Source organism: Taudactylus pleione, unplaced genomic scaffold (assembly GCF_031769625.1).
Source record: "Taudactylus pleione unplaced genomic scaffold, aTauple2 ptg000033l, whole genome shotgun sequence".
Lineage (NCBI taxonomy): Eukaryota > Metazoa > Chordata > Amphibia > Anura > Myobatrachidae > Taudactylus > Taudactylus pleione.
This window is the reverse complement of record NW_028284435.1, coordinates 2,228,611-2,252,978: the sequence shown is the minus strand read 5'-3', so window position 1 is coordinate 2,252,978 and position 24,368 is coordinate 2,228,611. Positions and strand designations below refer to the sequence as shown.

Below are 24,368 nucleotides of genomic sequence, written 5' to 3'. Positions count from 1 at the left end.
CCGGTAATGTGCACATTAACATAATGCACAAGGCTACAGTGGAGCCTATCAGCTAATTGATTCAACTCCTAAGGGAAATACTCTTCTGTAAAGAAGTGTAAGATAAAGCTGTAAGATAATAAATGCTTGCAAGCAACTGAATGTATGAGTTGTCTCTGATCTGTCCACATGTAATTCTTATTGTTATTCTTTAGCTCTTCATAACCAGTAATCCTGCTACATTTTTTTATCCCCTTTAAACCAACGTATTTGAAGAACTAAAGATTGTTAATGGTTAAATGATCATCCAAGGTTAGAAGAGCTTGAGCAGCAGAATAGAGCTCAGATTCTTTCATTCATATAGTGGGCGGGATGCATCAAGCATCGCATTTTGGATACGATGCATCCCGCCAATGATTGCATACTGGCGTTTAGTAATTCTGTATGCATGATGATTTTAGCAAAGGGCAGCTTTCCCAATAAGAGTTGTCCTTTGTGGTGCTGGTGCTTCCGGGTTCATGACCTGGGAGTCCTTCTGCGCATGCTCAGCCGTCGGCCTGCGCATATGCGAGCCGTGGGGGACCCTGGGAAGTATCCTATTGGATCCCTCACAGGGCAATGCCATCTATATTGTAGATGGCGTTGGTATTGGGTCCAAGCTCCAGAAAGCGAAGTTTGGTGCATATGGAAAATGCGGTCAAACACCCAAAATTTCATTTCATTTTTGGGGTTTAACCACATTTTTAGCATTGATGTATTCCACCCAGTTTCATTATGGCATCCATAGAACTGGTCCTGTGACTGTGTGGACTGACACTGTTACATGGTTCAATTGCAAATGATACTGTATTTTAATTTTCCTGTTTGTGCTGCTGTACTAGCCCAAGTTATTGTATATGTTAATGCCACAATAATTTTTTTTTTATTATTTAATGAATGAAAATTAAAATGCTTCCTTTTGAATTGTGATCTTTAAAATGTAATAGCTTATGGGTGTGGGGTGTAGGGGGTTTAGTATGACTTGTCAATATTCAGAATGTCGACAGTCAGAATGTCGACATAGTAATTTAGTCAACAATATGTAGACATGTGTTAAGGTCGATATGGTTAAAATTTACTATGTCGACACCAAAATGTTGACTTATTTTTGTTATTTTAACCTAACCCCTAAACCTAACCCTAAGCCTAACCCTAACCTTAAAAATCAACAAAAAAATATGTTGACATTTTAGTGTTGATGTGTTAAATGCAGACATTCTGAACATGTCGACATCTTAACCATGTCGATTCAAATGCATGTATATATATTGATTGTTGACCTAATGACAATGTCGCCATTCAGGACCTGTTGACATTATGGTGTCGACATTCTAGCTGTCGACTTTCTGAATGTCGACAAGTTGACTGGATACTGAGTGTGGAATAAAAGCAGTAGGATTCAGAGCTGTATATTAACATGAAGCTGTAGTCTTACATAAGTTAGATTCATGCAGATATTATGTTTCGCATAATGCAGAATTTTTAGTACAATGATTAGTTTATCCATAGACTTTCAGCTCTTCTCTATATTTGTGTGTCTCCAGTATATGACCTCATCGCTTCCAGTCTCCCAGACACAACCTCCATACATGAGCACTTTCTTATCAAAGCATATGATATGAGTGTAGATTGGCTGCTTGTTACCTTGGCTTACTGCACCAGAGACACAGACTCACAATAGCGTGGCTTACTCTACAGCTGCAGGAGTTGCTGTAATGGGACTCATTTCTGCTAGTTGGTGGGTGCACTGGTGAATAAAGATTTGTGACTGGAGATATTTATAGGTACTTAAAATAAAGTCACCTTGCCAAGGTGACTTTATTTTTGGATGTTTTTTAACTTTCATTATTTGTGATTTATTTTCATACATTTGCTATACTGTATCGGTTCTATTGGAGCAATCAATATATTTCCAGCCTCATACTGTTTTGTTTGTTTTACATTTTGTTTAGATTCTAGTATTTTTTGGAGGAGTAATATTTTTGCAAATATACTTTAAAATGTAAGCATAATTTATGTAGCTGGAGATACTGACCACATGGTAGATTTCCTTCTTTTTATTAGTACCATTATTGTTACCTAATATTAGAATGAAGCCATACTTTCCATATCAGCTGCTCTTTTTAGCATACGTACCTACTGACATTAATGTTCTGTATTTATCATACATCCTAAAGCCGCGTACACACTAGATGATAAGTTGGACAATATGAACGATAACGATATCGTTCATCGCGTCCAACATCGTCAGTGTGTATGTGGTCAACGACCAACGATGCGCGCTCCCGCAGGTTGTTGTCGATATCTTTCATCGCCTGAACATGCAGGCCAACTGGACGATATCGTCAGGTTGTGCATGTTCAGGGATGAGGGAGGGTGCCGGCACTGAACATTATCGTTAATGATATCGTACAGTGTGTATGCTCAATGTCGTTAATGATATCGTACAGTGTGTAAGCTCAATGTCGTTAATGATATCGTACAGTGTGTATGCTCAATGTCGTTAATGACATCGTACAGTGTGTATGCTCAATGTCGTTAATAATATCGTACAGTGTGTATGCTCAATGTCGTTAATGACATCGTACAGTGTGTATGCTCAATGTCGTTAATGATATCGTACAGTGTGTATGCTTAATGTCGTTAATGACATCATACAGTGTGTATGCTCAATGTCGTTAATGATATCGTACAGTGTGTATGCTTAATGTCGTTAATGACATCGTACAGTGTGTATGCTTAATGTCGTTAATGACATCGTACAGTGTGTATGCTCAATGTCGTTAATGACATTGTACAGTGTGTATGCTCAATGTCGTTAATGATATCGTACAGTGTGTATGCTCAATGTCGTTAATGACATCGTACAGTGTGTATGCTCAATGTCGTTAATGATATCGTACAGTGTGTATGCTTAATGTCGTTAATGATATCGTACAGTGTGTATGCTCAATGTCGTTAATGATATCATACAGTGTGTATGCTTAATGTCGTTAATGACATCGTACAGTGTGTATGCTCAATGTTGTTAATGACATTGAGCCTGGCAGTTCTGGGGAAACACTAGACGATATCACTCATGGAGCATATCGCCTAGCGTGTATGCGGCTTTAGAGCATGTAGAAAGAACCTCATTGTACCAAATGAGACAATACATATATTTGCATTTTTATGTCATGTAATTTGTGTTGCGCTGCATAGCAGTTTTTAAAAAATGTTATGTTGCTTACTTTCTGTTTGCCTGACGAGTGTCAACATACTGTAGTTGAAAACTTACATTAATCTCAATGGGACCACAATGTAAACTCAAATAGATGCGCGGTGTTTCCTCATGAATGTTTAACAAAAAGAAAAAAACAGATTGATAAAATTGAAATGCCTGCAAATGCCAGTGTGTACATTAAGTAAATTAGATGTTCGTGGTCTTTTCATGCATTTTGCTTTTACTAATATAGCGGCTGAGTTTAAGGCCGGTATCCTATTTTCGGATGCAAAAAAACGGGGTTTTTACACAGCTTTTTGGGTCTTTTTGATGATTTTTTTGGAGTATCCAATTAAACCCCGTTTTTCATTACCGCGATCATGGGAAAAATGGCTTCTTATCGTGGATTTAGTGTCCCCTGCCTGAGGCAGGCAAAACAAAATCCCAGATAAGTGCCAGCATCGGGGCTAATTGGGTAGCCCTGGGTGAGGTAATTAGCCGCGGTAATATACGGCGGCTGATAGGATACTTGCCTAAGTTGGGAACAAAACAAAGCAAATGAAAAGGAGTAACTTTGCATCTGTACAAACCATGTTGCAATGCAAGGGGTGTGAATACATTTATATTTCTGCATGCAGTGTAAATACTGGCTGCTTTTGCATGTAGCCCACAAATGCTAGACAACTTTCTCTTTACTTGCAATTCAGAGTTAAACTAGAACATGCCCCTCCCAAATCTAATTACCTCTGCCCTACATGCAGTGCAGCATGGTTTTGCAAAGGAGTAACTTTTTGATTTGCCCTCAACTCTGAATCAACCCCATAATCTATGGTACTAATAATGAGTATTAAAGTATTACAAATAAGTACTTCTGAATTCTAAGGAGGGAATTACAATTTTTTGAGCGCTTTAAGTAATGGGCACCTGATGGAGCAATTCAATTGTTGCTCCATCTGGGCTAGAATGCAGCTGGTGCGCATTTTTCTGCTCGCACCCTCCTGAAATGGTGAACAGAAATTGGCGGAAAGTCTGTATCTTGGGTGCAGTAACCAGTACTTTAGTACTTTTGGGCACTTGTTATAAGTAATGGGCACTCGCTGCAGTCGTGTTCGACTGGAGCAACAATTGAATAGCTCAGTTGGGCGCCTATTACTAAAGCTGGGCATACACGTCCAGATAAAATGCCTGATAGACCGAAAGACATTTTATCTGGCAGCCTGCCAACCCGCAGATGTCCGCGGCATACACTGTGAGATATCTCACAGTGTGTTAGCCCCTACATCTGCACTCCGCCCTCCGGGGGAGGAGACATTTAGCTGTTCCTTCCATGGGAAGGAACACAGGAGATGTCTGTCTGTCGGCCGCGGCTGGGCATACACTGCCCGATGCGGCCGACAGTTTACCTCGTAAATATCGCATCAGACGGGCATGCTAGACAATGCGGCATGGCCGTCCGAGCAATATTTAATCCTCGGTCCCCCGCACACATGCTACAATTATCAGCGCGATCCACGGACATCGGGCTGATCGCCTGGATAATTGTAGCGTATATGGCCAGCTTTAGAGAGCCCAGAAAGATAATTGAATCTCCCCCTAAAGTTTTTAAACCAACTTTTATTATTTGAGAATGCAGTAGTGGGCCTGCATCAACTCTTGTTCAACCTGTTTGTCAAGTTACTAAGCAGTGTTAGGAGACTGAGTGAAAAGTGATAAGAAAGTGATAAGGTGCCAGCCAATCAGCTCCCAACTATCATTTTTCATACACAGCCTGTGAGATGACAGTTGGGAGCTGATTGGCTGGCACCTTATCACTTTCTTATCACTTTTCACTCTGTCTCCTAACACTGCTTAGTAAATAGACCCCTAAGGCACTTTTTATGTAGGTATTAATGTGTGAAAAGTGTAGAAAATAAAAAGTGTAAAGGTGTTACTAGCTAGACCTAAGTATGTATCCTGGTCCTTCTCTCTTAGGGGTAAATTTACTAAAGTGAGAGTTTTTAGAAGTGGAGATGTTGCCCATAGCAACCAATCAGATGCTAACTATTATCTTTTAGAAGATGCTAGTTAAATGTTAAGTAGAATCTGATTGGTTGCTATGGGCAACATCTCCACTCCTAAAAACTCTCACTTTATTAAATATAGCCCTTATTGTCAGGAGACAGGATTATATATTAAAACTGAATCTATTTTCTAGCTGCTAACAATTACCATTTCTGTGGATACACAGGGGTAAATTTACTAAAGCGAGAGTTTTTAGAAATGGAGATGGTGCCCATAGCAACCAATCAGATTCTAGAAATTATCTTCTAGATGGTGTAAGTTAGATGTCAAGTAGAATCTGATTGGTTGCTATGGGCAACATCTTCACTTCTAAAAAACTCTCACTTTAGTAAATTTACCCCACAGTCTCCAATCTTATTCCATTCTGTTCTGCTGTTGTGGTTTTAATAGTAACAGCTATATGCAAAAGTGACTAATTACGTGTCTCTGGCCAGCATTCATCAAACTGCACAGTGGCTTGAATCTGTGACTCTCAGTATATAACAGGACATGTACAATAGTTTGTGGGGGAGGATTTTAACCTACAGAAGCTTGTAAGCCGCCAATGTGGAGCACCACCTTTTGGGAAATAGCTTACCTCTACAGACCACAGTGACCCAGAATGTACTTATTCTTGTTACAGTACAGTGTCACACAATGTTAATAGCATTCTTTTAGTGTTGGAATCTAAAACAATCCAACATCACATAAATTGCTGTCAGAGAGAGTAAAGAACATATTGCACTTCAACATATCACACCCTAAGTTGTATTCTTATCCAAATATTTCTGGAAAACTTCCACACTGTTTATTTTTATGTGATATGTGGTGTAGTGTGTGTCTGCTGTGCCTGTGTCAAGCTTAGGGAAATTGGAATAGACAAGCTAGCCATGCAATAATTCAAATAATATTGATAACAATATTAACAATAAGATACTTAGGGCGCAATTCAATTGTTTTCTCGCCCCCGATCTCCCGTCTAAAGTGACTGGAGATCAAGGGGCAATATTAAATTGATTAAGATTATCGCACTGATCATGCCCAGAGAGGTCGGGTTTGGCCGCGTAAACCATCTAAACCCAACCAAAGTGCTGTGCGCGATCGCGAAAAGTGCCAAACAAGTGACTTTTCGTGCATTTCAGCTCGCCACCCCTGGGGGGGTGCAAGCTGAAATGCCGACGCCGGCAGCTGATCTTGCCCCCCGGTAAGAGCAACAATTGAATAGCTCCGTTGGGTGCGATGGGGGGTCAGCTGCTGGAGAAAATTATTGAATTGTGCCCTTACAGTCTAGAAAAAAATTACATTTCAGATTGTTCCCTTACGTTCCCCGCTTCTCGGATGTGCAGACAAAGTAAGCCAACTGAATAAAAATTCTCACTTCATATTGATTAGATGGATCCAAAAACATTCTGTTTATTTCAGGTAGAGATGAGAGGTTTGGTTTGCTGAAAACCAAACACAACCCAACTTTGATGTTTCGAGTCTAACCAATTCTCGACTCACATCACTTTTGGGGTTCCGAGCATGCCGGATCTCGGATCTAAAAAACGGATCTTGCTTGTTGTTGATTGCATGTAAGTCCCTCTCTCGTGATTTCAGGTGCCAAAATTGGTAAAAATTGACTGGAAGTGACTGGAAATTAATGTTACTGATGTTAATAATACTATAGGAAGATCAGGTCCAAGTTACATGATTTTAGCTGTTTTTATCAATTTTTTAAAGAAATCCGTAACCAAACCAAACACTTGAGGGTGGTTTCGCCAAAACCAAAACACAGGGGTCCACACACATCTCTAATTTCAGGTAATGTCAGCTGTTCCTCTCTTTACCCTTGCAAAGGTTGTCACACCTGCAGCTGCACAGGTGGATTCCAGAACATTTGTAAATGTAGAGAGCGTTAGAAATAAATAGGGAGGCAGGCAATGAGGCAAGCAATCCCTGTTTACTAAGGAGCAAGTAAAAATGCAATAAATGAGTAAAGACCATATAAACCACATGTGCGGGCCAATTTCCTCCCACCAACTTTTCTTTGCAGAAGTGACCATAGGGTCTATTTACTAAGCCTTGCATGAAGATAAAGCAAACAGAGATAAACTAGCAGCCAACCAGCTCCTAACTGTCATTTTTCAAACAGCCTGTGACATGGCAGTTAGGCACTGATTGGCTGGTACTTTATCTGCGTTCACTTTATCTCCATCCAAAGCTTAGTAAATAGACTGTATCCTATCCAAGTCTTGGACTAAACCACATTAATTATGTTAGTGTTCAAGCTCTGTGAATTGCTAATATTTGCATAATCCCCAAACTGTTTTAGTTAGTTTCTGACTGTGGCAAAAAAGTAGTGAATAAAATAAGATATGAGCAGAGTGACAGTTTTAAGTTAACTTTATTTTATGACATTTGTGCTAAAACAACCATATTTCTTTAAATACACTGACTGTAAAGTATATGATCTATACTATGTTTATACAGTAAATATGTATACCCTAATAGAACAGAATGAAAACATAGCTTTAATCTGTGTCTAATTATACATGTTTTCTTTATTCAAGGTCAGGGAGTGTGGCAGCTTATTGGCAAGAGATCTATAAATTTGTGGAGACGCTCACAGAAAGATTTTCAAGGTAAAGTGATTTATTCTATCTTTGTCAAGTTTTACAATCGTTCAATATTTATCGCTGGAAGTGTAACTGTCACTATATTATAGGAAATATGAAACATTTTTTTTTAAGGTTGGAAAAGTTTAGAAGCATATTTAGGACCTGATTCTGAGTTGGGAGCAAAGCAATAAATTAATTAGCTTTGTACCTGGACAAGCCACGTTTCAATGTAAGGGGTGCAAATATATTTATTTAATTTTGCATGCAGGGTAAATACTGGGAGCTTTTGCATGTACAGTAGCCGACAAATACTGTACAACTTATTTTTACACTACAATTAAGTTCTGAGTTTGGACATGTCCCTTTCCAATCTAATCCTCTGCAAATTTTACATCTGCAGAGAAACATGGTTTTACCAAAATGCACAGATACTTGCAGATTCAGTCCCTTAATGTTCTGCCATTATACAGTACTATATATCACAATATAATATGAGTAATATAGGGGTTTATGTATCAAGCATTGAAAAGTGTGGAAATGAGGACCACTGGAGTAGTTGCCCATAGCAACCAATCAGCTCCTACCTATTATTTTATAGACTGTACTTGATAAATGCTACTTTAAGCTGATTAGTTGCTATAGAGAACTTCTCCAATGGTCCACTTTATGCTTTCACTGCTTGATACATAAACCCCATAGTTTGATGTTTGGCCTTGCTTGCTTTCTGAAAACATTCTTTACAGCTTCTAAAGTTTAAAACTGCGCTGAAATTAAAATTAATTTTAGCCATTCACCAACACTTTACCCTCTGCTGGTTAGATTATCTCAAATAGAAAGAAAGAAAAATAAGGTACATTTTAATTATCTCAAATATTTAAACACTATTTATCACCATAAGATTCCATGTTCATGCAAAGATATTAATAAGAGATAAGTAGTCTAATTTGTCTCTGTTAGCAGTTATATTTCAGATAAACATATCTACGTAGTTGTGGTTATGTTGACCTAAGTTATATATAGTTCACATCTGGAAGTTATAATGTATCTTTGTGGTTGTGTCACATATTCAGCTGTTTCAGCAAACATGTAACAAAAGATATTTTCGGCTCATCTTTATATTTTCCTTTGTCAGAGACAAATACAGAAATATTATTCTAATGTCATAAAACTCATTAATCAAATTACAAGTCATAGAACAGTTCCTTCCTCGTTTCTTCCTTCCTCCTTCCTCAATAAAACCTTTAGTCAGCAAATCCTTATATGACCCTATGTGTAGCTAGCAATTAGTAAACAGCATTCCTATACCACTATATAATCAACATTGTGTGTTTGTAATGAGGGTGCATCTGTATTTAGCTATTTTTATTTTTCTAACTCAGTAGAACGGGATGCAGTCAGGAGCCGACGGTCGAAATGCCGACTGCCAGCTTCCCGACTGTCAAATCCTGGCAGGGTACTAATGACAGGCATCGAAATCCTGACGCTTGTTATACCTACGCCGGGAGCCCGACGCCGGTATACCGAACGAAGGTAAGACAGGCGGCGGGCTTGGACAGCCGCTGGGAGGGGGGGAGGGTTAGTTTGTGGGCTCCCGGGGTAGGATTTAGGGTTAGGCACCCCCCCAGGAGACTAAGGTTTAGGCTGCGGGGACGGAGGGTTAGGTTTAGGCACTTAGGGGGGGGGGTTAGGGTTAGGCACTAGAGGGGGAGGTTAGGGTTAGGCACCCCTAAGGGAGGATTAGGGTTAGTTAAACTTACCTAAATCCCCTGTCGGGATCTTCACTGCTACAAGTCTGCCGGCGTCGCTATTTGAACCGCCGGCCTTAGGGCCTGCAGTCATTCATACTGATTCCTGTAGAACATACGTAGCCCGGGTAGGGTAAGGGTTAGACAGAAGAGGAAGCAGCTTTGAACAAGATAAACCAGGGCATTAATAATTAAAAATATATTTTCTTCTTCAGGGTCCATAGGCTCCACAGGGAGACCTTGGGGTGTAGGTGATGGATTAGGAATCCGGGCACCACGCAGTTAAAGCTTTCAGCTCCCAGGATGCACTGGGTCCACTCTCCCTATACCCCGCCCCCACGCCAGAGGCACCTCAGTTTCGGTGGTGCCCGGCCGGAGTCGGTCACCATTAAGGCATGGGGCTGCTTCGGCAGCCCTACGGCTTTCTATTTTATGATGTTATTATTTACTTTTACTCTTAGAGCGCCCAGCAGCAGACTGTCCATAAGGACATCTGCGCTGCCGCTCCGTCACCCCTCCGGCGCTGCGACAGGTAAGATGGGTCACCGCTCGCGGTGACCTGCGCGGGCAGTCATACCTCCAGTCTCAGGGGACAGACCGGAGGTGCCGAGTGTGGACCCCGTGATCCACTAGACCACCAGGGTACACATGGTGCAGGAACCAGCGTCCTGGTGGGTAAAAATCAACAAGGTGAGGTCAGCTTCCCCGTTATAGCGCCCCCTCTCCCCAGTTTAGAGCACCATTCCACAGAGGTCTCGCTTCCCTGAGGTCTTGCTTCCCTGAGCTGCTCTCCTCCTCAGACCACGCCCATTTTCTTAAGGCACAGCCACAGATCTCTCAGGGATATGCAGGGTCCGGTCCCCCTACATACCTCTCCCTGGGGTCTGCGTATGTAGCTCTGTAGCCTACCAGACACTGAGTCTGTGTAGTTGAATGTAGTGCCAGTTTACAGTTATATGTTATTTCTGCGCTGCCTGTCTGTTTTCTATTCTACTGTCAGCATATATCTTTCCCTTTTTTCTGACTTTGCCCTAACATACATGTGTATTCAGGGGTTTTCCTGTACCTCACATATATAGAACTAAGTATTTGTGAGGTTTGTCACATACAGTTGGTCGTTGCACTGTGCCATTTTGGGCTGCGTGTTCCTGCAGCTTACGCAAGCATGAGACAGGACCAGTATATTGCATTCCTACTAGTATCCTACATACAGGGTGGTTGCATTATACCTAGTGCCATATTGTGTGCCATATTATTCTGCAGCTATGTCTAGCAAAGGCAAGAGTAACAAACAGGCATCTGCACCCATACTGTTATCATGCAAATACATGCTGCAGTCTTAAGTGAGGAGGATTTGATGCAAGATGGGCTTCGCACTCATCCTGAGTTCCTTCCTAAAGTAGTTTCTAGTTTCCACATTAATGAGAAAATTATAGTCCCGCCCCTTCAATCACCAGACCTCTCGGGAGGTGAGGCCTCCTTGGATGTGGTCCGCGCCCTCAGGATTTATGTGGACTGTACCAGTTCCCTTTGGAAATCAGACTCCTTATTTGTGCTATATGGTTTTTTGTCCAAACCTTTCTAAGGTTCTACGCCTTTGATAACTTCTCCTCGCAGGATGCTTCCTTTGGGGCGCCGGATTCTCCTCTCAGCGCAGGAGCGTCCCCACCCTAAAAAGGACTGGTTTCCCTGTGGATCATATGGACCCTGAAGAAGAAAATGAGAGTTATGATAAGAACTTACCTTTGTTAACTCTCTTTCTTCGAAGTCCATAAGGTTCACAGGGCATCCGCCCTGACGCACCTGGCATCATATGGGCTATGTTATTGGTCACTGGTTTTCTGTCTCCTTCTGTGTGAGAACGTGATTCTTGAGTGTACCAGTCTTCCTTCTCTCGTATCCTCTTCCGGGCCTTTAGCTTATTACGAACTGAGGTGCCTCTGGCTCGGAAAGGGGGGGGGGCGCAGTGTATAGGGAGAGTGGACCCAGTGCATTCTGGGAGCTGAAAGCTTTAACTGCGTGGTGCCCGGATTCCTGATCCATCACCTACACCCCAAGGTCTCCCTGTGGACCCTTAGGACTAAGTAAGTTTTTCCAGATTTGAGCATCCATGAAGCTATATATACTAAGGTTGATTCCACTGCCATCTTAACAGCATTGTAGGCCCTGGTCAAAGCAATGCAGTAGGGCCCCTACCCAGCCATTTGCGGTCAATAATATGAAACCTTTAGATTTATTAATACTTTCAACAAAATCAATGTTTAAATATACAAAACACATGATGTAAATTGAGGATTATGGACTCCACCACCCTCTTCTTTTCTCCAGCTTGCAATGCAGTTCCTGCTCTGCACTGCAGCTGTGATTAAATTATTTGTTGTCCCCTGAGAGAGTGGGGCCCAGGGGAACATTCTCCCAGTGCCCTTCTCCCCGTAATCTGGCTCTGTGTCTGCAGACTGGAAGGCAGGTAAAGAATGCTGCCTGGTCTCTCTAAAAGTGTGATTCACAATCAGTGTGGCTGGGGAACATTGTTCTTTGTCTGCCTCTCAGCCACTACCCTATGCACGGAGCAAATGGCTGCACAATCTCTGTAGATGCCCAGACTGCCCCTGCTCGAAGGGCCCTAGAATCGTGTCCACACGTTAAGATGGCCATGGTAGATTCTCCTTATAGCAGGGACTGTCAGGTCTAAAGATCGGAATGGGTACGGGATGCCGGCGCTCGGGATGCCGGCGCTCGGGATGATGGCGCTCGGCATGCCAGCGGTCAAAATCCAGATGCCAGCATCCCGACAAATTATTGTTGGAAAATATTGAATTTATAAATTAATGTCATAATACTGTCAAGAGTTCCCGCTTGTTCTTTTTTCCAAAAGTTCCTTCTCACACTCATATCTTTCTGCATGAACAACTAAACAATAAGCTTTGGCAAGTCTATGGCTTGCACGAGCGTTGGAGGATGAACTTCTTTCTTTCTTTCTTTCTTTCTTTCTTTCTTTCTTTCTTTCTTTCTTTCTTTCTTTCTTTCTTTCTTTCTTTCTTTCTTTCTTTCTTCATGAGACACACCAGTATAGCATATATATAGCATATATAGCAAAAAAGGGAACTGTTCACTACCACAATTAGTAATCAACGTTTCAGAATTGAATCTTTCGTCAGGATGGAAATAATTAAAACAACCTCTTACCTCAAATACCACCAAACAAGTGATGAACGCTTCCGGGCCGGGACCACGCCGATGACGTCACTGGCCGTCACCTCAGCCGTCACGTGGTTCCCGTCCCCAAGTGTTGCCATGGTGCTAGTATAAACAATGAACTACATAGTATAATAAAAATGAACAGCGGCATCGCAAACTGATAAATATACCGTGGACAGTGAACAGGGCTCAAGTATGGCTATACACATCAATTAATCACAATTTACCTCACGGGATACATATTAATCGTATAACACTATAAGTATAGATATAGATACTGAAGGCACTAAGTGTACAAATAACTACATCTTGCTTCTTAAGGTACACGTTAATCACACACAACGAGAGTAGATATAAATGCTCATAGGACTTTATGCAGCACTGTTAGAAAAAATGCAGTCTTTCCCAACCATCATAAACATTTTAAACTAGCTCATACATGCCAATCCATCTCGGCTCAAAAACAGAGTGAGATCATATAACACTATAAGTATAGGTATAGATGCTCAAGAAACTCTGTCTTTGAGCCGAGATGGATAATTATCGCATATCGCAGCTGCGATCTTTACTGAATCAGGCCGCAAGTCATAATTTAACTGCACTCTGCAATCAGATTATATCACCTCACATATTATACAATGTACATAATACACATAAAATATGTATAGCAAAAATAACTAAATGGGTGTATATATATATATATATATATATATATATAGAACATGTAGAGGGGCACTCGATATTCCAATATAATAATGCCGGGGTGCCTTCCTTAGAACAATATAGAAATGCGATGTCTGTTAAAAAACAGCAACAGACGGCACTCCACGGACTTTGTAGATGAAGAAAAGTGACTTTATTCGCCAACGTTTCAAGACCTGTGCGGTCTTGTCATCAGGGTGTGACACCCTGATGACAAGACCGCACAGGTCTTGAAACGTTGGCGAATAAAGTCACTTTTCTTCATCTACAAAGTCCGTGGAGTGCCGCCTGTTGCTGTTTTTTAACAGACATCGCATTTCTATATATATATGTGAAGTCGGCACTCCACAACAAGTGAAACACGTGCCCGGGTGCCCTCCGATGGTCTGACACGACCAAAATATAAATATGGAAACAACAGTGGCACTCACAGGACTCGTAAATAAGACTCAGGACTCCACAGGTCAAGTTCAACGTTTCAGTCCAACGACTTTTATCAAGAACAAATGTTCTTGATAAAAGTCGTTGGACTGAAACGTTGAACTTGACCTGTGGAGTCCTGAGTCTTATTTACAAGTCCTGTGAGTGCCACTGTTATATATTTATATATATATATATATATATATATATTTATATATAACGCTGCCTATATACAATATACTCAATTAATAATAATGTTTTTTGAAAAGTATGGGTCATTGTGCCGTGCAGAATTCATTGCAGTGGCTGCCAAGTGCAATCAGTCTTGATAAATTCTACTATTGTATAACTGATAATTATCTTGTATGGCTATTTTTGAAGCATGCCAAATGCAGTCAGACTTGCTTAATCTATGCTTCATTTATCCAGATGCCTGGCTGTATGCAAGTTTTAAAGGGTGACCAGCCTTCCAGAAACATTGTATGTTATCGAGTTAGACTAAGACTGTTAAAATCAGAATGAAAACTGGGTCTACACAGTAGCGTTCAGCATACTCGGCAGTTGGTGTTCCAGTCACTCTCGCTGTCTAAAGCTTTGAATTGTGCTTGTTCATGCATTTTCATATTGTGCATCTGAATACAAATTATGGACAAGACAACTGAAATCACATTAAACATTGAAGATGTCGGAGAACTGAGCAATGTTTTAACGTTTATGCTTGAAATATTATTAAAGGCCATTCAGCATTAGGAGAAAGCATTCGTATACTTTACTTACAAACTTCTTTTTGTCAGCTCATGTGCATATGAATAGATTTAAACAAAATATTTACTCTGTGGGGTTAATTTACTAAAGTGAGAGTTTTTAGAAGTGGAGATGTTGCCCATAGCAACCAATCAGATTCTAGCTATTATCTTCTAGAAGGTGCTAGATAAATTTTAAGTAGAATCTGATTGGTTGCTATGAGCAACATATCCATTTCAAAAAGCTCTCACTTTAGTAAATATACCCCTGTGTGTGTGACTTCTTCCATTTTTCATATTGTACTGTGGGCCTGATTCAGCAAGGATCGCTATTTTGCTAGAACGCAGGCACCGCAGTTGCTGACATTAGCGGTGAAATGCAAATGTTTGCAATAGCATTGCGATCACAGCTTACCATAAGGACGCTCACTTCCCCTTACACACATCCGTATACGTGGGCAACATAGCAAAATAATCAGTAACATTGAGTAACATCGGACACATACGCAAAGTTAAGGCAGGTCAGACCTCACTCAGGAATTGCTAACTTCAGGTCACGCTATGAGGACTCAGGCTGCGTATGGAATTGCAATGGATAACACTGGGGAACAGTCAATCTGTTGCCAAGGATTTAAGAGTCGATTTCGATTAATTTTGTGCTCCTGATCATGAATATGCCATGCTTATTTTTCATTTGGCTGTAGTTTTTGAGATATGCATATGTCTTTAATATTTAAAAAAACTAAATTATACTATTTTAAAAATATATTTTTTTTCATTCTGATTAAATTTGATTTGTAAAATGTTATAAAAAGACACAGGATAATTACATACTTAAGTGTTAGGAAGCTATGAGAACCGATTTGTTGTAGGATTTTCTTTTGTATTCTTGTTGCGTGCAGTCCCTCTGCAGACTCCAACAGTAATCGGCCATCATGTGACGATCCCACCTTCCTTGATATCTTTCTTCCATTACCTGAATATCCTGGTGGAACCGTTCACCCTGCTCTTCGCTTAAATCTCCTAGGTTGGATGGGAAGTGATCTAAATGGCTGTACAAAAATTGTACTTTAATACTCATGTTGGCACCTACTTTCTCAAAATATTTTAGCATATTGTGGACTAATTCATGATAGTTGTCTGCCTTGTGATTGTCTACAAAATTTGGAATGACAGACACATAAATCGGTTTCACTCAAAGATGTGGTAAAATTTGGATCCTTCACCAGTTTCCGTATTTGTGGGCCGTCAAAAATTCCTGCCTTTAGTTTTTCAATACTAAGAGATGGAAATGTTTGGCAAATATACATGAAACAATCGCCTGACTTGTCCAATGCTTTTACAAATTGTTTTATTAAACCCAGTTTGGTATGGAGAGGCGGCAGTATGATTTTTTTCCTGTCAATTAAGGGCTCATGAATGATGTTGGCTTCTCCTACAGTTATAACTTCTCTTGGAGGCCATACAGTTTGCTGCCAGTGCTTTTGTTTTGCACGACTGTCCCATAAGCATATGTGACAAGGATACATAGTATATCCACTTTGCTGCCCAAGAAGAAAGTTTACCATTTTTAAATCGACACAAACAGACCACTGATGCCGAGAATCAGCAATTTTTTCTAAATCTAATTTGATATTTTCATACTGTTCTTTAAGTTTTGTTGAATGACCGATAGGAATCAACGCAAATTGTTCCCATTGTGCAGTAATATAAGCATTTTAAGCTCCTTTTAGAAGTATCCAAAAAGAGCCGCCAGTCTACTGCTCGATATTCTGGTAAGCCCATCATCTGGAGAAGTTCCAAAATATTGCTGCAATACACAAGATTGTTATCTTGGCTAAAGAACGTCAGTATGGCTTGCTCTCTATTTTGATAAAACGTTATAGTAACATCCGGCACAAGACAGTGCTTTTCTTGAAGTCTGTATGCTAAAAGCTCAGCTCCTTTTTTCAATAAATTCAAGAAACGAATTAAATCGTTTAGTTCCTTTTGAGAAAATTAGTTTGGACTGGAGTAAAGGAACTTTCTTCAAATTCACTTTCATCTGTGTTGTCACTTGCATTGGATGAAATTAACATTTCCACATCACCACATTCAACTTCGCACAAAGGGCCTGATTCAGACCCGCTCACGAGCGCACATCGCTCGCAAGCGGGTCGATGGTCCCCGACTAAAGCATGCGCGAGACCCGTACTGTGACGGCAGCTCCGTCACAATGGATCTCGCTACAAGACGGGGCGGCTGTCGATGGTGAGTGACAGTTCGCCCCGTTTTGTAGGCGGGGAGGGGGGGTGGCACACCCACAGCTTAGCGAGCGGCCTGGAGGCCGAAAAAAAATAAATCCCTGCTCTGATTCAGAGCGAGCGCTTGCAAACAGCGAGTGGCTCTGAATCAGGCCCAAAGAACTGAATGATGGTACAGGTAAATCTTTGCTATGTGGTATCGGTTGTTTTGCAGAATTCATACTTGGGTATTCCCATTTGCGTTTCTTAATCGATTTATACCCTTCATATTTACTGCACAATAATAGCAGTCACTCAAGTGATTTTTTGGCTCACACCACATCATAGGTATGCTGTAATTAAGTCCTTTCCGATCACCTTTATTCCAATTGTGGAGTGATTTCACCCAGGTTTTACAAACTTTGTGCGGCAACCAAATCTTGTCTTGCTGGCTTATGTGACGTCCAAAATAAGTCTGATACGCTTGTTTTACGAATACAGTTATATTTTCTCTTTCTTTTGCAACACTATATTTGCCACAAATATAACATCAGGGTTGTCAGTACATTGTCTCTGAAAAAACTAATTTTTATGGCGAAAACGTTTTGTTTCACACATTCAGTGCTAACTCCCAACAAAAGCCGAGGATGTACTGAACAAAACCAGCCCAAACGGCGGGAAATTGGTTGTGGTGGGATAGAGACAGGGCCACACAAAGGAACAGGAGGTGTGCTAACTGCGTCACTCGGTCCTCTCCGTTACTCCTCTCTGTATGCTGGGAGGAGGCGTGGCTGTGGCCTGAGGATGTCCCAGCATGCTCAGCAGTGCACGGCCACGCCTCCTCCCAGCGTTAGTGAGGAGATATGAATGTGTTATGTGTTGCTCCTCTCTGTATGCTGGGAGTAGGTGTGGCTGTGGTCTGAGGATGTCCCAGCAGGCTCAGCAGTGCACGGCCACGCCTCCTCCTAGGATTAATGAGGAGATTTGAATGTGTTATGTGTCTCAAACGTGACTACCAGCTACGTTATCACAAATAAAACAAATTCTTGTTATTGTTGAAAAAGGGTAGTTGTTAAAAAAAGCAAAACTAAGTTGATTCTGTTAAGTAAAGCAGGCCTAGACTAGTAAGGTACTTCAAATGGAGAAAATAATTGAATTTTATAATTTGTAATTTAATTTGAAAACTGGTACCAATTCAGCTATAGCGAAGATCTAATGCAAAAGTAGGGCCTGTGAGTACTCTCAGATCGATCCTAAATCCTTGGCAAGAAAAAAATTTCTTTTTCTGTTCCCCAGTGTAATTTATGCAACGCCGTCCCAACACACTGACACGCCTTCGTTCGCCCGATCACCACCACCAGTCACCACCCACAAACAGCACTTCCTGTCAGTCACTGTGCTCGGAGTCTGCGTAGCCTCTGCAAATGCATTTCCCATCGCAATTGCTAGTTTGCGCAGGCGCACTGCGATGCATACACATGCGCAATGCGAATGAATCGACCGAATGCTTGCGTCTTTTTAACTGTGATGTTTGATGTGTGTGTCTTTGATATTTTCCTGGCAGCAAATAAGGACTAGTTAATTGTTCTTATTCTTCACTTTATAATCCCAATTCTCCATTATCTTCATATCCATGAAGGTGTCCATATACACCTATCCACAACTCATGCCAAATAGCCCCATTTAGTGCGCCATGGACTGCATCTTAGCCACGCAAAAACACTAACCCTAAGTAACTTGTATACTGTAAGCGAACTAAGGGATATATTTACTAAAGGTCGATTAGTTAAGCACATCGGACCAACTATCAATATTTTTACATGGATAAGTAAAGGCGGCGCAGATTTACTAATGGTCTGTTTGCAACCGACCAAAAACTGAAATCTAAGGCATACCCGCCTAAACAATAGACCTGCCTGTGGCAATCGAGATTGGGTGAAGCACTGTACTTATCACAATAATCTGTACAGGCTTTGTTAGGATAAAAAGTAAAGAAATTATAAAAACTGTAAAAAGAAAATATGTGCCCCTCCCCATATACATAGCCACCCCTGGACTTCTGAGCCTAGGCTAGTATTGGAAAAGACTGAGTGGGGTTCCCTCTATTTTCCAATAAGCACAACCGACTAAACCAGCCTGGGGGCTTACGCTATAGCAGAGGGGGAAACAGCGTGTGGTCCCCCTGCCATAACAGCAATCAGACCCAAATTGGGCTGCCCAGGAATCCCTTGGGAAGTGTGGATCCCACAAAAGAAATGGGGTCCCCCCTCGAGAAGGACAAACACCTGATGGTGGTGAATGCGGGGTTAATTGTCATTAAATAGATAAATAATATTGTTTTTTACAGTTGTCCTACAAGTTCCAGCAATTGATGGCACTTATTGATCCAAAAGTGCCAGCATGTTCAGATATTAATGGTTCACTGGCACCTGTTGTCCACCAGTAAAAAATAAAATAGACAGGTCACGGACACTGTTAGTTTTGGTCATTCATTAAATAAACCCTCCCACAGGATGGTTGGCAGCCCAGTGGTTGGAATGTCGGCAGTCAGAATATCGATGCCGGAATCCGGACAGCAATTGGAATGTCGGCTCCAGAATCCCGACGCTGACATACCAATGGTAAGAATTAGGGCTAGAGGTTAGATTTAGGCACTAGGGGTAGGGTTAGGCTGCAAGAGGGGGGAGACAGTTATGGTTAGGCTGCGGAAGGAGGGTTAGACTGCGGGGGGGTTAGGGTTTGGCTGCGGGAGAGGACAGTTAGGGTGTGGGAAAGGTGGTTAGGGTTAGGCTGTGGGAAAGGTGGGTTAGGGGGAGGGCTAGGGGTTAGAATACTTACCTAATCCTGGCATGATTATGACGGTCGGGGTGCAGCTGTCTGTATTCTGACCGCTGGCACCCCTAACGGCCGGGATGCCGTACCTAACCCCATTCCCACACATACTTTTTTCTCCAATTTATTACTTAAAAAATGCAGGGATCAGGTCCTTTTGGGTCCATGTAGCATCCACAGGCTTGGCTAAACAATAAACCTATGAACTAACTTTTCCAGAGCCCCCAGGGCGACTGACTGGTTACTCCCGGTATGGTGTGCGCTGATTAGCTGAGAGCGGCAGTTCAGCCTGTTGGTTCAGTCTAGTGCTGGTTATTATAAAATAGGGGGATTCCCCACACTGTTTTTTCCCCTTATTTTCCAATATTTATTTATTACCAGTTATTTATATAGCGCACACATATTCCGCAGCGCTTTACAGAGAATATTTGGCCATTCACATCAGTCCCTACCCCAGAAGAGCTTACAATCTATATTCCCTATCACATGCACACACACATACGCACTAGGGTTAATTTTGTAAGGAGCCAACTAACCTACCAGTATATTTTTGGAATGTGGGAGGAAACAGGAGCACCCGGAGGAAACCCACGCAAGCACAGGGAGAATATACTAACTCCACACAGTTAGAGCCGTGGTGGGAATAACTGTGTGGAGTTTGTATACTCTCCCTGTGCTTGCATGGGTTTCCTCCGGGTGCTCCTGTTTCCTCCCACATTCCAAAAATATACTGGTAGGTTAATTGACTCCCTACAAAATTAACCCTAGTGCGTATGTGTGTGTGCATGTGATAGGGAATATAGAAGATCTTCTGGGGGATGTGAATGGCCAAATATTCTCTGTAAAGTGCTGTGGAATATGTGTGCGCTATATAAATAACTGGTAATAAATAAATACCAACCTAAGCTCAGAGGTCCAGGGCTGGTCATAGATTTTTGTTATTAATTTTAACCTTTTATTTACCATTTACAGTAACGAAGTAGACTAACTTCTGGTTTGGCGCCGTTCTGCTGCGGAATAGGGGTTTTATAGTATTTACATCAGCTTTTAAATGAGAGTCAAATCCGACATAAGTAAATGCTGTCTTTTAAGACTGCAAACTGACTTTGATAATTGTCGAAACCCGCCGGCTTTGTAAATATATCTCAAACGATCTTTAGTAAATTTACCCCTAAGATGCAAAATTAAAGAAAAAGTATCAAAATTGAGGAAAAAGTATCGAAATTGAGGAAAAAGCCAGATAAGGCTGATGGAAAGGCAGGGGAGTGGCTTCCCATTGGAAACGCTCTATGCTAATTGCAGTCCGGACTGGCAGTCGCAGGGGGAGAAAACACCACCCCTGGCACTTACTGTACGAAGTGTAATTAGCAAAACACTTTCAATGGCCTCAAGCTTGCCCATTAACGGACTCACTGGGGGTGGTGGATTTTACTGAGGGATCTGCAGCTTTTAGGTAAAATCCGCCACTGGACAGGTCTGATATCAGTGATACACACCACGCTACCTTATGCTTAATCTGCAACTTTATACTAATTCCTCTGCAACAAAAGACTAAACCTAAATACCTATTACACTATGGGCCTAATTCATGTATGTACGCAATTGCCAATGTTCACGCAAGTGAGCGAATATCTGCAGACATTTCATGCACAGTGATCGCACTAAGCATTTGCAATAATGCTGTTGCGATTACGCTCACATTGGGATTTTTTATCGTGGAGTGATTGACAGGAAGGGACCATGTGGGGGAGGTAACGAGGAGTGACTGCAAAAATGCAGGCATGTCATGGACTATTTCGAGGCGTGTATCTGTTGCCAGCTGTGATCGTTGGAAGTAGCTAAACATCACGTGTTCGTCACTACTGCCACGGCCAGTTTGCGTAGCAATCGGGCTACCCTAGCAGTCGAGGTTCCTATAGTCTACGTATGTGTACGCAGTTGAGAATGAGTTTGCGATGGCTCTGGTGCATACTTGCCTACACTCCCGGGAAGTTGCGGGAGGCTCCTGATTTTTCGGGTAACTCCCCGCACCTCCAGAAGTGTAGACAGATGGACTTCTTAGCATGGATGTAAACAGTTAGTTTGTGCATACTGAGCATGTGCTGAAGCAAATTTACACATTTTTGCGTATGTCCTTCCTATTCAGAGTCAGACAGACAGAAGTGTATATCCGTGAAATTGGGTGTTTCTGAGCAGGAACTGGGCAGTGACACTGCAATTGCACAGAACCGCTCTAGCTTGTGGGAGTGTCGTTGGCATGTATGCCAGGTTCCTTGTGATTGTGAGCCATGCATACAGGGAAGGAAGACCTGTTACTAATGGATCTCTTGCATCTAGCCCCCAGCCCTCTCCCTGCACTGAATGAACGCTGCGCACGTCATCCATTCAGTAGCAGTGTGTCCCCCCAACCTCCCGACCGCCCACGGGACACTTCGGCTCGCGGGTGGAACAGCAGGACAGTGACCGAAAAACGGATCCAATATTATAAAACAAGCTATATACAGTCATGTCCATAAATATTGGGACATTGACAGAATTTTCAGATTTTGGCCTCTATTCACCACCACAATGGTTTTGAAATGAAACAAACAAGATGTGCTTTAACTGCAGACTTTCAGATTTAATTTGAGGGTAATTACATCCAAATCAGGTGCTTCTGTCCTGTTAGACTGTTGATCACTCATAGACCTATAGAAAAGTCTAGAGACAATTCTGCTTCAGTAGATCAGGAAAATTCTTGGACACAGAAAAGCTGTTAAATACATATATTTTATATTTATATATTTTAATAAAACTGCAGGAATGAGATTAATAAGTAAGAGGTGGATTTTCATTTTCACACTTGGCTTTTGTGAAATGTGTGCTACTTATCAGTTAACCATTCAACCAAGTTAGTTGAAATATTATGAGAATGTGAATAGGAAAAAGTGAGTGAAAAATGACATTAATGTGATTAATTGTTCTTTGTTTTTATTTTTTTAGTCCAGAGATGAGAATGTCATTCATCGTGTTCTCTACAAAGGCAGAGAGAATTATGGAACTGACAGGAGACAGGTACAGTTCTGATTATTTATGTGCTTTAAAACTTGGAGTGAGAACAGCATTCATTACTGAGTTTGTATGAACTTAATGTAAGAATTGTTGATCTGTTATTTTGGTTTTGCTCCTCAGCTATCGATTAGCCTAAACCATACTTGCCTAAAACCATCCCGAGAGAGTAGACCGGCCTACCGGATTTAGCCTTCTCCGGGGAAGTGGGCAATCTGGACTCTTAATGTTGGTCACGTCATTCTCCTCCCCATTATGGCAATTCATAGCATTGCACAAGTGGGAGGGAAGGGGGATTAGCGATTACACTAATTGGTGTTTTCCACACCAAGGAGCTCATTCAGACCCGTTCGCAAGCGGCCACTCGCTCGTATGCAGCCGATGTTAAGCGACCGCGCATGTGCACGCTTCATACTTCGTGTACGTGAACTACTAAGAGCGATCTGAATCCGCTCGCTCGCCAAGCAAAGACAGCCCAGTGTAATGAGTGACAGGAGAGGCCGTTTGTGGGTGGTAACAGGGGCAGGAGTCTAATAACGGGGGAGTGGAGGTGTGAACGCAGGCGTGCCTGAGTGTTGCAACGCCGTTTCTAAGGCGTGCATAATTAACAGACAGCGTTATAGTACACGTCACCTGCCTTTTTTCTACACTGAAATCCTCGCAGTGCTTGCGGTAAGGTAAGGCAACCACAAGTGCTGCGAGCCCTTCCGATGGTCCTCGATGTACCAATGTTTTAAAACACTTCCTGGACATGACGTGCGCTAGTAGGTGACTCTACATACGCTAATGGGCATCTGCATACACTAAGTGATCGCTCGCCAAGAAAAAGTAGGCGTGCTTATGCCTTTCCAAGCGAATGCCTGCCATGCCGTCACTTAGCCAAATTTGCATACGCTGGGGGCGAGCGATCGCATCTAGCGAGTGGCTCTGAATCAGGTCCTAAGTTCCATTATGTTTTGTATACAGACTCAGTCGCACACAGATATACAAGTGTTGCATATCAAGTTAATCAGTACTGTCTCCTGATGCGTCCTAGTCAGATTCAATTGCAACTAAGATGCATGTTCGCTGGGAAAATATGCCCAACACTAGGGTCGTGCGGGACTGGCTCGCGCTTCATGGAGTATTGAGGCTAGATGTATGAGGACACATCTGTAGTGCTGCTTGATGCAGCAGTGAGAGTTCTGTGCTCACGGGTGGATTTAAAGGCATGCACTCTCTGACAGGATTGTGCTTGCAAACGTTTTTTTTTTTTTTAAGAGTGCCTTGGCCAAGGAATCAGTTCTGTGGAAACTGGGGGGGGGGGGGTTCTAAGGCCCACTAGTGTAATATACTCTTTTCTTGATAGCTCTGATTCTGGTCTGTTAAAGGGCCCTGAGAGTTGCTTGTAGTGTGGTAGTTGAGCGAGTTCAGGACCTGATTCAGAGCCGGATGCTATTTGCGGCCGCTCGTTTAGAAAAAGGGGCTGGCTATTTAAATTAAGCGCTCGCTCTTTGCGGTCTGTTGACGCCTCTATGTCTGAAAGAGCGAATGAAACATGCGCTCACTATTTTGGAATAAACGCCCCCTGGCCGCTCGCATCATACGTCATCTCCGCT

At 41.9% G+C, this 24,368-nt stretch overlaps 1 protein-coding gene across 3 annotated transcripts in view; it reads left to right on the top strand.

The window, feature by feature from the left end:
• ANTXR2 (ANTXR cell adhesion molecule 2) overlaps positions 1 to 24,368 on the top strand; it is a 236,625-nt gene that overhangs the window by 8,277 nt on the left and 203,980 nt on the right. For all 3 annotated transcript variants that reach the window (XM_088452105.1, XM_088452106.1, XM_088452104.1), the window contains 2 exons: positions 7,813 to 7,884; positions 22,705 to 22,776. In XM_088452105.1, the coding sequence (XP_088308231.1) occupies positions 7,813 to 7,884; positions 22,705 to 22,776 (144 nt within the window). The remainder of the gene's footprint in view (positions 1 to 7,812; positions 7,885 to 22,704; positions 22,777 to 24,368) is intronic.